The 15,022-nt window shown below is 42.7% G+C and overlaps 1 protein-coding gene across 4 annotated transcripts in view; it reads right to left on the reverse strand.

Annotated features, from left to right (window-relative positions):
* mpp7a (MAGUK p55 scaffold protein 7a) overlaps positions 1-15,022 on the reverse strand; it is a 143,098-nt gene that overhangs the window by 71,267 nt on the left and 56,809 nt on the right. For all 4 annotated transcript variants that reach the window (XM_069698045.1, XM_069698046.1, XM_069698044.1 and 1 more), the window contains 2 exons: positions 9,312-9,389; positions 925-1,005 (listed from right to left, as the gene is read on the reverse strand). In XM_069698045.1, coding sequence (XP_069554146.1) covers positions 925-1,005; positions 9,312-9,389 — 159 coding nt within the window. The remainder of the gene's footprint in view (positions 1-924; positions 1,006-9,311; positions 9,390-15,022) is intronic.

Here is a 15,022-nt window from a genome sequence, read left to right on the forward strand (position 1 = left end):
GCCAGCGGCTGCAGCCAGGAAGACGAGAGAAGGCCAAGATGTAACAGCTGGATTATTTTGTGTACACAATGATAATCCCAGAGATTTAATTTAGATTATACAAGTCCAGACAATGCTTAGTCCTCCACTAAGAAGATAATGTGGTGGTTGATAATAATTCACTGAATATAAAATAATTTAAAAAAACAGTCCTGCCAGGAAATTGTTGTCTTGCGAACATTTAACTTAAATTGAAGCAATGTCTGCAATATTTGAAGGAGTTTTGCAAAATTTGCGCGATTTTTCCGCAAAACAAATCTTCAACCAGCTCTGCTGAAAGCGTTACGGCATAAAGTTGCCTTTCAAACTCACTTCATTAACAAAAATAACTCTGTTCCATCTCTACCCACCATCAAAAACTGCAAAAATGAACAAACTAAAGTGACAGGGTTTGTGGGAATATATTACATTAGTTTTCTATTCAATTTCAGTTGTTTTTGGGCGGTAGGCCTATGTGTTGAATTAATATCAACTATAAAGCATCAAAGCTCTTATTTTTACAACAGATGTAGCTTTTGTATTTTATATTACAGTCACTGATCGTCTGTATGTAAAAATATGTCACTTTTATCCATTTGTTGAAACTTTGAGCCCCGTGGTTCAAAGTTACGAACAAGTTTAAAACATTAAGATTAGAAGTAAAACATTTTTGTGATATGCATCATGGTTATGATCATGGGAGTGACGTGTTACTCTTCATCAGGTAATTATCCAAGCAATTTCTGAAATATTTGAGGGAGCTTTGCTAATTCCTGTAATTTTACCATGAAAAGCTCACTCAAAAATCCGCAAATTACATCGTAACCTTTGAGAAAATTCGCTGCAAAATCAAGCATTTCTGACAACAAAAATAAGAACTGAAATAAAGACCAGGATCAAACTCACCTTCACGTGCGGTTTTGTCAGTAGTTTCAGAAGCTCTTTGATCTCTCCGTTGGCCGATTTCCCTTCCAGCTCCTCAAACAACTAAAAAAAAAAAAAAAAAAAGACAACATAGAGCATTCAGACAAAAGCATTCACAATACAGTTTATCAGAAAAAATGTAACATACAATTTCTCCAGGAAGAAGGGTCAACAGCAGTTCTGCCATAAATACAAACAGAGTAGGTCTGATTTATTATGGTATGCATGCAGTTGCCATGTTTACAGTCTCTCGTTCACTGTGACAGAAAGAAATAGTCCTGCCAAGCAGAAGGGTTGCAGGGGAGGTGCCTTCACCACGTGTTTCACTGATAAGGAGTAGATAAGGTGGTTTAATGTTGTACTCAGTGTTAACAACCTCCCCAGGAAGCAGAACTTGAAGAAGGAAGCACAGACACTAAAGTGGCGGTAATGAGGGAAGGATAAATCACTGCTCTTTTACTTTCCCTACCCAGATTAGTCCTGCAGGTCCAGGGATTGAACAACCGCAGCGGCCCAAAGGTTATCGAGAACTCCTCTAATTTAGGGTCGGCAATGAGGCCCTAAAATAATATCACGATATTTCAGGGTACTTCTGTGATATCAACGGTCTTGACATGAAGAAAAAAAAATAAGTGTAACAAAATAATTATTATAGTTTTATTTCAACATACAGTAAATGTACAGTTTGCCTTCAAATATTCAGTAAAAACGATCGTATTAACATCCAGTTGTTGTATATCTGATCTCCAGTAACCAAACCACTTCCAATATATGGAACTAAATCCTCCACAGTATGTAACGTCACAGTATGACATCATTACATCAACTACAGGAATATTGCTATTGTAACAATATGTATTGTATTTTTTTGGTCTTATGACCATTGTAATGTTACAATATGGTTCACATCTCAGATTATATTCAATCTCCATCTTAACTGCAATACATGTTTATTTTCTATATTATCTTCTATAACAAACCCAAAGTGAAACTAAGCTGGTGATAACTTAACCCAATCAAAATAAATGACTCCGTTTTTTAGAATGCTGGTTGTACTTTCAGGTGTCCCCGAGCAGCAGACCTAAAGGAGCTAAATTAGGAACATCTTAGCGGGAGGCGAGGTCACGCTTTGTCATGGGACAGAGAACTCCCGCTTGTTGCCACCTTGCTTTTGATTAAATTTGCCATACTGCCGGATCATTTTTCAGCGAGAATCTCAGGAACTAAAGAAAACAGTCTATTCCACTTGGAAACAATGGGAGCTGTGAGAGCATCTCTGAGCAGCGGGACCGAGCTGGACTACGTTCATGATGAATGTCTGGTAGCTCTGAGGCGAGTGACTGTGCTTCTAAAGCCCGGGCCACGCTCCTCCGTCTGCGCTCTGATTTATGGTCGATCCTCCTGGACGCAGTGTGAGTGTGGAGAGGAGCGGCGAGCCGTCCCACACAAAGATCTGTCTGTGCTCTGCTGTGTCTGCTGCACCAAGAGGGCCAGTGCAAGTCAGAATCAGATGAATCTGCATGTGAGCGGAGGTGGAGGGGAGAGCTCGCAGTGATGTTGTACGTACATTTGTGAGTAACACACGTGTACGGATGGTCAACGTAAGAATACAGACACCACGGCGATCCACGTGTCCTTCAATAGTTCTGTCTGCTGCGTGTTGACTATACTTCAGCTCATTCACGTTAGCCTTATTTAAAGAATAAATAAATGCAGCGCTGAAATGATTTGTTAGAAAATTAACCACCAGCTGCTTTGACTATCAAATACAGTATTTTTTTAAGCAAACAGCCATCTATAAATCTCTGTAAACTGAATGTATCGGACAACCTCAGTGACGTCAGGCTGCAGGACAAGTCTGATGTGATTTTTCTCTACATTAGACCTGTTGCAGTATGTATTAATCAAGAAAATAACTATTAATCGACCATGACAATACTTTAATAATTAGTTGCAGGCCCAGTAAAGTATCACCTTGAAGGGGCTCTGGATAAATGTTTTGTTTATCATAAACAATCTCAAATCAAGCCTGCTTTTCAAATTGTTAATGTAATAAAATGTCTAAAATCTGAAAGAAAGATTTGTTTAGAACACCACGGCCAGATTTCCTTGCTTGAATTAGAACAGATCAGTGAGTGATGGACTGAAACCTCAAAGTGAGAAACAAGAAACAACTTTGTGTAAAACAATATGAAGAACTAATATCATATTCTTATCTCTATCATAAATTATAAATGAACCAAAGAATAAAGTAACAGCTGGCCGCTCGATGTCTTCAACGACTCGCAGTTTTCGCTCCAGTGCTTGAAGCCACGTCGACTCTTTTAAATGACATGATTATCGCACTTTCAATATTTGAACTTGAACAAATCTGATGATTTATCATCCACTGGTCAGGATCGAGCTAATATTACACTTATGTCCTTCGTTATATTGTCTCCATGTTGAAATCCCACCGCTGCTCCTTCTGTCTCATCTGTAACTTGCATGTCTGTCTATTCTGGAACATTACGATGCTCCAGCTGAGGTTTCTCTCTTGGGTTTCCTGCGGGGGTAGTGTTGGAGGACTTTTGTTTAACATCCGAATCAAAAAGTTTAAGAATAAAATAAAGTTTAAAGCTCGAACAAATTTGTGATTCACGGTGAAATGAATGAACCTCACTTGATTTCATCAACGTAAAAATAAGATGAAATGATCGAAACGGGTAAGAATTGAGAGAGAAGTCCAACACAGAATAACTGATGGCTGTGTGGTAAAAGTCTTAACATGAAGCAAAGAAGCGTGAAGAGACGCATCATTCATTTTGGAGCCTCTGTTGTCAACACGTAAGAGATAAGCCGAACGGGGAAATCTCCCCAAACTGCAGTGTGCTCCTTTATGTGTGACGCTCGGTCAGATGATGACAGAGTTTGGAAAAACCTCGAGTTTGTTTGACTAACGACCCCTGTGGTGCAGGAATAAAGCAGCAGAGGTGAGGCAGAGGTAAAGGCAGGGGGCCGAGGGTGAGGTCGGGGTTAGGGAGGATGCTCTGTCACTTCATCCCAAGACAGCAACATGTGCTTTAGGCTGAGGGAGTGTTTGGGTCTTTTCATTATTTCCATTAGTTTTGACCTTCCCTCCCGGGAAGGAGACCATGCTAATGAATAGCCACAGAGGTAAAGGTTACTCCTGCTGAACCTCATTCAACCCTGCATGACTTCACTTTATCAAATATAGACAATCTGAAAGACAAAGAAGAATCTGAGATGAGTAAGGTGAGAAGAAAAGAAACCAAAATGTGGAAAAAGTAAAAAAAAAAAAAAAAAAAAAAAAAGACAAGGTGACCAAAGGAGAGAAGGACCGAGAAGAAAAACAGGAAGTGAGAGATGCGTGAAAAAAAGAGAGAAAGATAAAGATGGAGGGGAATTGAGGTCAATGTCTTTAGTGCGGGAACATCTCCTGCTCTGATGTAGCACCATCCGTCATCTCATCGCCTCGCCATTTCCACGAGGGAGACTGAAGAAGAACGTACATTCCCAGTCCCCTGTATTGTCTTATTAAAGCTCCTTGTCCCATAACTCAGCTCAGAGGGCAGATGGGACATGTTTGACAACACGTTCTGCTGTCTACCTTCATGCTTCCCCGCTGGAATCACATTTTCCATCCTCAGAGCTTCACAGAGAGCGAAGGGAGGGGTAAAAAAAAAAAATGATGCCGGTCTCCTCTGAGACTGGGTATATTTCATTTGTTAAATGTCAGGACAGACGCTGCAGTGTTTAGATAAGTTTGATCCCAGCATGTCAGTTTACAGCTCTCTCTTGACCCTGAACGGCTGAGGGCTCGCTGCTTTGATATATCGCCGCTAATACATCAAGCGCACCAAACTTCTAAACAGCTTTTATTCAAATGTATTAAAGCTTTTATTCTGAAAATCTGATCTCTGCCAGGCAGCGTCATCCACTTCATATGATCAATAAAACGCACTTTGGCTTGACTTGCTGTGCAACTGATCAATAACACACTGCTCGACTACAATAAGCATTTAATGGAAATTCCTTGTCGCGCAGCGTTTTGATGAGATTTTACACAGTCATGCTCAGAGATGTTTTCCTATTATTATATTTTACAGGCTTCAATAAACAGTTTAAGGTCTCACGGTCTAAATGTTGACGTTCACTCTGCGAAAAATCTAATTTAAAGGGAAATAATGAATATGTGAGTTCTTCTCATGCAAATAATCAGATTTAAAAGACTCGGTATCACGAGACATATTAGTTTTCAAACAGTGTTCTCAATCCAAATGTTTCATTAATGGGGTCATTCTTAAAATACTTCAGGAATATCAGCAGGATGAGAAGCAGTCACTTTAAATGATGTACTTCAATCTTGAATAATGACTTAGATACAAACAGACATGTTTGCATCTTTCTTCAACATAAACTCAAAAGGTACGTAGATATATGTATGTTGTATATGATGTACTGTATACTGTGTGTGTGATACTACGGAAACAATGTGATAAAAAAAACTTCTTTTAACAGACAGAATACAGAGAAATAACTGAGACATGAAGGTTCAAACACTGGCAAGGTATAAGTGTCTCATAAGTTTTTCTCACAATACATTCAGATGATGAATACTGTAATTTTCATAATTAATCATTCCGCTAATTATTTCTTCAAATAACTCATCTTATTTTTAATCTATTAAATGGAAATAAAAATGGAAAAAAATACTGAATGATGTCAATTTCCTCATACCCAAGTAAAAGTCTTTATTCTACATGTTTCCCAACACAACAATAGAAAAATGTTTTCTTGATCAACAATTAATCCGTTGTTAAAAATGTTGCCAGTCTATAGATGGATAAATAGATGAATCCCTCAAATGCTTCAGTTCTAGATATGTTTATTCTCACAAAATGAGAAAAGTAACTGACTGCATCTGTTTCTGATAATCCAAGTTTACCACATCAGAGGGTGTTGAGTATTTTCTTCTTCTGTGTTTAATGAATGAACAGTATGATCAGGTCACAGGCAGGTAGCTGAATGAAAGCACTAAAGTAAAAATTGCATTTCCTCTATTTACTACAATGTGTTGGTGAGTGGAAACATGAACTAGTCCAACTTTAGAGTAAGCCTGCTGACAAAAGTAATGTTATCATGGCAATAATGAAAAGCCAGTTATCATTTCAATCAGGTCAATAAAGCACCCATTCTTTGGTTTTAAATCCTTCGGCTTAAAGATGAAACCCTTTGGTCAGAATTTGTATTTACATCTTTGAAAAACTGGACCTTTTGAAGGGTTGTAGTGTCCTCATAAACTGTACAGTGAAAACTGACATGTAACTGTTTCATTCCCATTAGACGTTGTAGGTATGGATTACAGACCAGTGCTCTCTGATGGCACCCAGTGGTCTTTCCCAGTAACAGCAGGGTGGGTATGAAGATGTTGGGAAGCTGGCCAGAAGAGGAAACGGTTTCTTTAAGCGGAGAAGGACGCGAGTCGTCAGTCACAGTTCAAGTGATGGACACCGATTGGACCGAAGGGCTGGCATTCAACTGACTGTTGATGTGGTGTGTCTCGCTTTCGACGTGGTTGAAAGAGTCCGATAGGATCGACAGATTGAAAGTGGTTCATGTGTGAGGCTGATTTGCCCCGTTTGATTAATGTAAAGTGGTATTTTTCATTCCACAGTGAATCATGTGGTTCTATTTCAGGTCTGATGAGAGCTGGAGGGAGACTGTGTGTGCCGTCGTGATGATCGTGTCTGTGCATTCATAAACGTGTATGTGCAGGCACCGACTGACATGTCTTTATATGTATGTAACACGGCACCTCGTCCCTCTTCCCAGAGCTCGGTATCGATCGTGTTTCAGCCGGCGGTGGCGGTGCAGGTCTGCCTGAGCGGTGGCAGTCACCTGCTGGGAGCTGGAGACGGTGCAGCCAGGGCCAGGCGGGGGTTGAAGTGTCATTTTATGTTAGCCAATAAATTAAGCCTCCATTACCCGAAACCCAAGCCTCAAATGAATTTCATCTAACTGTAGATCTCTCCTGTTGCACTTCGGTCCTCAGCCACCACTTCAATAGAGTTCATTTGGAGCGGTGACACGGCTGAAAAACAATCTGCTTTAAAAATACACTTTCTTTTTTTTTTTGACAAGCCAAGGAAGCGAGGCCCCGGATTGCGGTGTGCTGTGAGATGCTTTGATACACCATCTCTGGGCTTTATCCCGATACCTGATAATCCCTGGGAGACGCTTTGCGGGGCATTTACCAGGAAGCATAAATTTGAAAGTCTGTAATTTGACAAAAAGAACGAGAAAGAGAGTCTGTAAGGGCAGAGGGAGGCCGGAGGCTGATAGTTGGGGGTCTTTTCAACAGTCCGTGGACTCCTGCCACGAGTTGGGGAGGCAGAGCCAAGACTTGGGAAAGAGAAACAGAAGTGATCCTTCAGACTCTGCTGGATTCTTGAATCTGGCGGAGTTCTTGTTCTGGTGTTATCTGGTTAGCAGTGTCCTCTGCCAGTACTAACAGCAGGGTAGAACAAACACGCAGAAGGAAAGAAGAGCTATAAAATTTATTTTTGAGACGATTTAAGGCCCGGCCATCCTGGTTTGGTTAAGGGTCCGGGGTGGTTTGGAACTTCTGTCATCTGTGCTGGTGTATGTGAACCTCCAGGATGGAACGTTCCGACTCCTCCAGTGACTCTTGTGACCCGTAAGGTCAGGAAAACCACTCTGGACCACAAGGTGGCCTTTTCTTCCCTGACAGACTCGGGACACTCTGGGCTCCGTCCTCCTCCGACTGTAGAAGTTGCAGCCCCTCTTCCTCTCGTCTTTCTCCTGACTCAGTACTAATTAGGATGATGTATGGCTGTGGGCTCTTTAGAAGGGGTGGAATAGACGGAGGCACTTTGATTACAATAAACAGAACTGGGGATTTCAAACAAAACCACACACCAGTAAAAGTGCTTTTCCTCCTCTGCGTTCACCAGGCCAGGCTGGCTCTTGGGTTTACACAGGTGTGTGTGTGTGTGTGTGTGTGTGTGCGTGCGTGCGTGTTGTGTGTGTGTGTGTGTGTGTGTGTGTGTGTGTGTGTGTGTGTGTGTGTGTGTGTGTGTGTGTGTGTGTGAGCCGTGCAGGCTTATGTGCACATGTGGCTTTCAATAAGTATTGCAGATGAACAATATGGTAACAAATGGCAGGACACTGGACATTTAGTCTATAAATCAAACTAAATATCTTTCACAGAGCTTGATGAGAGCTGCACAGCCAGTGGAACAAAACCCTCATCAGTGGTCGTGTTGCTAATGTTGTTATTCATGTGCTGGCAGAAGTGACTCTTCCCAGGTTAACTAATGACGAGAAGCTACAGTCGGTGATGCTGCTGTGATGGTTCCTCTCTCTGAATCTGAACATTTCACGTGTTCTCTCGTCCTCCGATCTGTCATTATGTCCATCCATCTTCAGCTTTCCCCTGATTGAGTCCTTCTATCCGGTCTCTGACAGAGGAAAATAGCTCTGCAGAGCCAGATTTTAGATTTCGTGGTGTATGGCCAGACGTTTGGGCGCAGAGCAGGCGGTGTGCGGAGCACGGACAGTGTGGTGCTATTATAACAGTGAACTCCAGAGTAAGAACCAAAAGAAGATGAATACTGTCAAGGCTCCTCTGAGCGTGTTTGTGTTCAGCTGATTGCAAATATTTGAGCTGAACGCAATCAGTTTGCATAACTGTTACAATCGTTTAAATTCATCTCTATAAAAACAGATATTTTTATTATCTTAAGGTCGCTTTCCCCGTTGGAGGTTCGACCAACACTTTTCAAATGATTTATTTTTGTTGTGCTCCTTCTGATGTGGATCAATGACAGAGCGTTAGTGCCGCCATAGTACACTGTATATTTGAATTGTCGGTACCTCTCATTGACACATTTCTTTGTATATTTTAGTAATAAGCTTTGTATATTTAAGTTGTTATTTTTGTTAATCTACCGAGTGCAAATTTAGTTTACAATAATAAATGGAAAACAGAAATATCATTTTTTATCTATATGATCCAATGCTCAATTCCAATGTAAATTTCTCAAGTGCGGTGTAAAAGTATTATTGGGCACTATCTATCACACTGATAGAAACCTGACTGCTGGAAACACGGCGGTAGGCGGTTTGGTGGGGGTTGAATTCATTCAAACGTACTGCGTGTCATTCAATATTTGTTCGAATGTAATTTCTGGGAAAAGTGAGAGCCCTACCTCTGAGCTCATGGTGGCCCAACATCAGTTTACGAAGATGTTTTATGTTGGCTTCTTCATTCATTTGTCACCCATCAGTATGTGCAGTTAAACAAATGGAAGCCTTTCTTCTTAAAAAAAAATCATAATTCTTACTTCACTGGCCACAGTCGCCACGCTGTGCAGGACGGGGACGGGTTTGCTCTCTTCATAGTGCTGCAGCCGTTCATGGATCTGAAAAGACATATTGTGTTCATCAGTACGAGAGAGAGAGAGAGAGAGAGAGAGGAGGTCAACATGGAGCAAAACACACGTGAGCAAAGTAGGCACACAAGAAGCCATGTGCACACCCACCTGCACACATGTCTGAAAACATGTACAGCCTCCATACACACCATTGTACACACGCACACGCACACACACACACACACACTCGATTAAAACAATGAGCCATCACACTTTTAAACACCAAAGCGCACTCGCACACACTTTCACTCCCTCGACGGCGCTCAACAGAGTGGGTCTGAGTATTTCAGTTAGCTTAGCCACTGTACAAACAATCCCGTTTTCCACCAAGCATTTGATATGCCCAAGTGGCCTGCCGAGGATTCCAAATCATTTCAACAGTCTGCTGAAATTGGCTAAACATGTTCTTATCAGGCTCAACACTGCAACTGCACAATGTTGAGACAAAGCTGCATCTCCAGAGAGTCGCCAAAATGGAAAGTGAGCCCGCCTCGTGTGTTAACGTTTACTCATTTACACACACAAAAACACTTCATCACTCAAAAGCTGATATGTGGAGCAGAGATGGAATCATTTATACACACAACAAAGCACTCGCGCCCACGCACATGTCGTCTGACACACAGTTGCACACACACACACACACACACACACACACACACACACACACACACACACACACACACACACACACACACACACACACGGGGAGAAAAAAAAAACACTAAAACCATCCCGTTTGTGATTTAAGAGCAGCTGTGCAGGAATGCGTTGACAGGCTACAGGCTGCTGTCAGGTCACATCAGAGAACAGACAGGGACGCCCATCCTCCCAGCAGCCGCTCCCAAGTCTCTCCTCGGCCCAGCATGGTGAAGCGGAGCCGGGCCACGGGTCTGACTGATAGGTGGGCCTCCGCCTGGAGCCTCCAGCTGGATGTCCTGGAAAGCATTCCGGCACCACGGTGGAACAGAAGGCTCTCTGGCTGTGCCGAGAGTGACAGAGAAGCCCCCGGGCCAGCTCGGTGTCTGCCGGGCCAAATCCACACATGGGAGCACACATACACACACATCTACACATCCACACTCACACTCACACTCAAAGATGGAGCAGGGACAATTTGCGACAGAAAATCACTCAGCGGGACAGAAAGAGACAAGAAAAGCAGTTTGTTTGCCGTCACATTGTGAGCAGCTGCAGATGCTGCGTGCAATTAAAACATCTGTTCAAGGATTGTTAGACATAGTTTTGACTCCCCTCTACACAAATTATGTTTTTATAGCTAGACGGCGTTCTACAGTAGCAGCAGTGGAGATGCTGGGGAATGCTACTCGGATCGGAGTGAGTTAAATGTTGTGAGATGACACAAACACAGGACGTGATCTTTCCCTACGACGACATGTTTTCCACCATGTCTGGCTCGAGGCTGTGGAGACGTCCTGATTAGCAATAAGACAAGCAACATGTGTAGATGAGTTCATTTGATTCTCTTCAAGCTGTCATCAATCTTAACGATAACCACCAGAGAAAACTAAATCTGAAATCCAAAACATGATGTCATTCACATTACCAAAATACACTCATGTCAGCATTTCAACAGCAAGTTTATGACTTTCTGGTGAGGAAAAATGCAACGTAGCTATGCGTGAAATGTCTTTGCACATGTATGCCCCACTCTGCCCATCAACATTCCCCTTTAACTGTTGGCCTTAAACAGCTACAACCGTTTCAACTGGACTTATCCACAGGCTCCGGTGATAAATCATGGCCTTTTAGGACTGTGTCTTGGCCGGCAGAGGAGCCATGTTTCAAGGTCAGCTTAGAGGTTCAAATCCCTGTGTAAAGCCGACATTACCCGGCTATAAAACATGGTGCATTAGGCGTGTCGTGGAGGTAATCTGTGGAAGGCCTGACGGAGGGAGACGGTTGCTCAGCTGTAGTAGGCGAAAAGCTGTGACCGTAGAACATGGAAGTTCGACCAACGGTGGCAGAAAAAGAACAAGCGATGTAACAGATCTGCAATGAGAGGTACAACCGTGACAAAGCTGGGGACGCAGATACAGAGTTAGCACAAACTTTGAGCGTTGCTAACACAAGTTTAAGTGGATCCCGGTGTTTAAGTTCAACTGATGTCAGTGTGCTCCATGTTTTATGGCATCAAATCTATGAATGCCACTCAAGGGCAATTCCTGGACATTTTCATCCTCATCTGTTTAATTTCACACAGCCACGTCATATTTGAACGGTTACTCTCCACTGTTCATGAAGTCCCAACAACTCCACCCTGTTCTCTGCCTCCTCCGTCTGTTCTTCTACAGCGGAGGGCCGTAAAAGGACAGGCAGGCAGCTCCGGTTACTTCATCTGTCCTGATCGTCTTTGGAAGAAAACAGATGAAATAAATGCATGAGGTTGCCAGTGTCTTCGGCGCTCCAACATACCACAGCTCTGGTGACATCTGCTTAGGTAGTTGTAGCTCCACCACCTCAACTTACTTAGTTACTGTGGAATTTCTCCTCTGCTTGGTGAGCAAATGCGAGATTGAAATGCTTTTATTTACAGTTCGGGACTCTTTCCAAGTGCCTGTCCATGACGCAGTAATGCATTTTAAAGTCATTAGCCGGCTTTTTGCATAGCACCTTCTCTGTCCACTTGGTGAGGCAGCAGCGCTGCTGGCAAACGGGAAAAGAGGCCTGGTGGGATTAAAAAATATATAAAAACAAAAACAGTGAGAGACAGTGTGCAAGAGCCAAGGAGGGCTTAGCTCAAACCAGAGCGCAAACCAGAACATACAGCCGAAGCACAGACCGGGCTTCCGCAGCTTTTCTGAAGAGAAGTGCTGCTACTTCTACGATGAACAGAATATTGGGCATCAAAGTGCTTCAAAAAATCAGGAAATAAAGCTCCAAGAAGTGGAAGCTGGGAAAAGATTAATAAATGAATGAACACCTTCACTGACGCCTATGAAAAAACGCCTGCTACAAAGGAGCAGTGTGTGTCCCGTCTCCACAGAGGCCTCCGACTAAGTTGTGTTTGCTTCCAGAAATACCCTGCGGGCTTAAAATACACACAGCAACACATGAGGAGACATATGTTGAGGAAAAACACTAACACGGGTAAGAATTGATATGAAAAACTCCAACGAGGACGGACTGGAACAAAAACATAACATCCATCTTCATCTTCTCTCAGACAAGAGGCTCAACCACTGCTGAGGATCATGGTTAAGGTCAGGGGTCAAACACCTTGGGGACCTTTAAACAACTGAAATTCAGTATCTCAAACAAATCATTTTCTTTATGATCCAGTTGCAGTAACAAGATTAGTGACTAACTGGAGCCTCGATTGTCACCGTGGAGGTGTGGCTGAGGAACAGCTTACGAACGCTCATCCACAGACAGTACAGCCAGCAACGTCTGGCACGCAAAAGGTGAGCGAGGGTGCAGGAGAGTGAAAGCTTGATAGATGGAGAGGTGTGCTGATGGAAGGAGAAAGAGAGGTCTGGAGATCACAGGGCTGGATAGTGTTTCTGTTTCAGAGTCCTGCAACGAAGCTCAAAGCTTCTGGTTAATGTCCACTGCCCAGAAAACTTCACATCGGACCGGTAAAAGCTGACGATCCTTCTCCCACTCCTGTTTCTATATCTACCCACCGGACCGGATCCAGTATCATGCCTCTGCTAATCCACCTGGGTCTGATCTCTTGGTCGGATCCAGAACACCTTGTCAAGGCACAGTAGCCTGGTAGACCAGACTAAGTTAGGCAGACGGGAAGGGGGGGATTATAGACAGACGTGCAGGGTTGCAACTGGAATAGCTGTGAGACGATATGTTTGCTCAAGAAGCAAAATGAGAAAGGTTGAGATTTGCTTTTTCTCCTGTCACAGTGGGTCAGTTTACAGAAATCTGGCTTTCTCTCAGGCATAATGGCGATAGGTCCAGGACACTGCTGCGGTTTGTGAACAATCCTGCAGATGACAGGAGGATTCTCCATTAGTCTGTTGAGGATACGACTGGTAAATCCTGCTTAATTAAGTACATGCCAACTGAAATCAGATTCAACCTGGTGACCAGGACCAGACAATCACAGCATTCTTTCAACCTTGCCATCCATTTTTACAAAGTTCACAAAACTCCAGCAGCTTAATCTTTCCTCACAGAGCCTCCATCCAACGGTCTCAGGCAGTTTTCTGTTGTGGTTTGTCTGCTAAATTATCAAATTTAAAAAAATGTTTTTGGCTCAGTTTCTGATCCAAGTTCTTTAATTAGCCCTTTCAAATATTGCGATCTTGGAATTGCAATAATTCATTCATATCTAAACAATCTGTTTGCAATTTTGCAAATTCCCCATCATTTTTTTGTATTAACCAAACTCAATAGAAGCTCTGCTGAAGGAATTACAGCACAAAGTCAGGCTCTCCAAACAAAACTTACTTTATCAACTTGTAAAATATCTCCTCATTCACTGTCAGCACAGCTCTTCAACCCAAGCGGCAACCAACAGTGACGTCACCTGTTGGTTTGCGAGCGGCTGTTATTGTTATGAAGCCTCCAGTTTGGATATTGGCCGGCGCCACCTTGCCAATAGTTGACCGTTCTCCGTGTCTGAATTCAGAGTCACGCATACACTGCGCCCAGATCATTTTTCACAATCACAGACACACTGAGCATAACACTGTTCTGTAGGACTCTGTAAAGATCTCTAGAAGGCTGAGTTGAGCAAACAGTAATGTTCAATAAAGAAAGGATCGGATTTTCATTGGCTTGATTTTAGTTGATATTTATCTTTTAAATATGTGTAAATCTGCCCCGATATCAATCTGCAGGATCAGCTCTGAAAATACTAATCTCTTAAGGGTAAGAATGGATGACTGAAATGCATTGGTCTTTTCTATCATGTTACATTTGCGAATATATTTAAAATTCTTGGACCAGGACTGAAGTCTTGATCCCCAACAAACACATGGAGACACTGGGTCGTCAACGAATCTCTACAGTATATTTCAAATGGTATATATAATTATATCACTGATTACAGAGGGTTCTCAACTTACGAACATTCGAGTTACGAACATTCGTAGATACGAACAACCGCTGACGGATGTCCATAAATGTTCGTAAAATGCCGTATTGCGTTCGCAAGTTCGTATTTTGTACAGCGCGCCACATCCGACTGATTCCCCTTTCTGCCGCAATGAGCACTGGCTCATCTCCAACACTTCGTTCGTTGCTCCAACACTCACTTCGTTGTTGTGTTCATCTTAGTTCGTACCATCTTGGATACTTTACCGTTTCTCATATATTTATCACCCGCCAATGGACCAAGGTGTAATTGCCTCGTTCAAGAAGTATTACACCCGCCGAACGTACAGGCAAGCCTTGAAAATGATCGACGAGGAGGACACCGAGAAAACGCTACGCGACTTCTGGAAAGGCTACAATATCTACGACTGTGTCAAAAACATCGATGCTAATATATAACGACTTACGAACAATTCAGCTTACGAACAGCTGTTCGGAACGCATTGTGTTCGTAGGTTGAGAATCTGCTGTATAATGTTTCAACAATCCCTGTTGAACAGACAATTCACACACAGTCTTTCACTTTCCCTGACAAGGACCCCATA

The sequence above is a fragment of the Brachyistius frenatus genome, unplaced genomic scaffold (genome assembly GCF_029030835.1).
Source record: "Brachyistius frenatus isolate BFR_SWC_R1_liver_20210118 unplaced genomic scaffold, ASM2903083v1 Contig_25, whole genome shotgun sequence".
NCBI classification, from domain to species: Eukaryota; Metazoa; Chordata; class Actinopteri; family Embiotocidae; genus Brachyistius; species Brachyistius frenatus.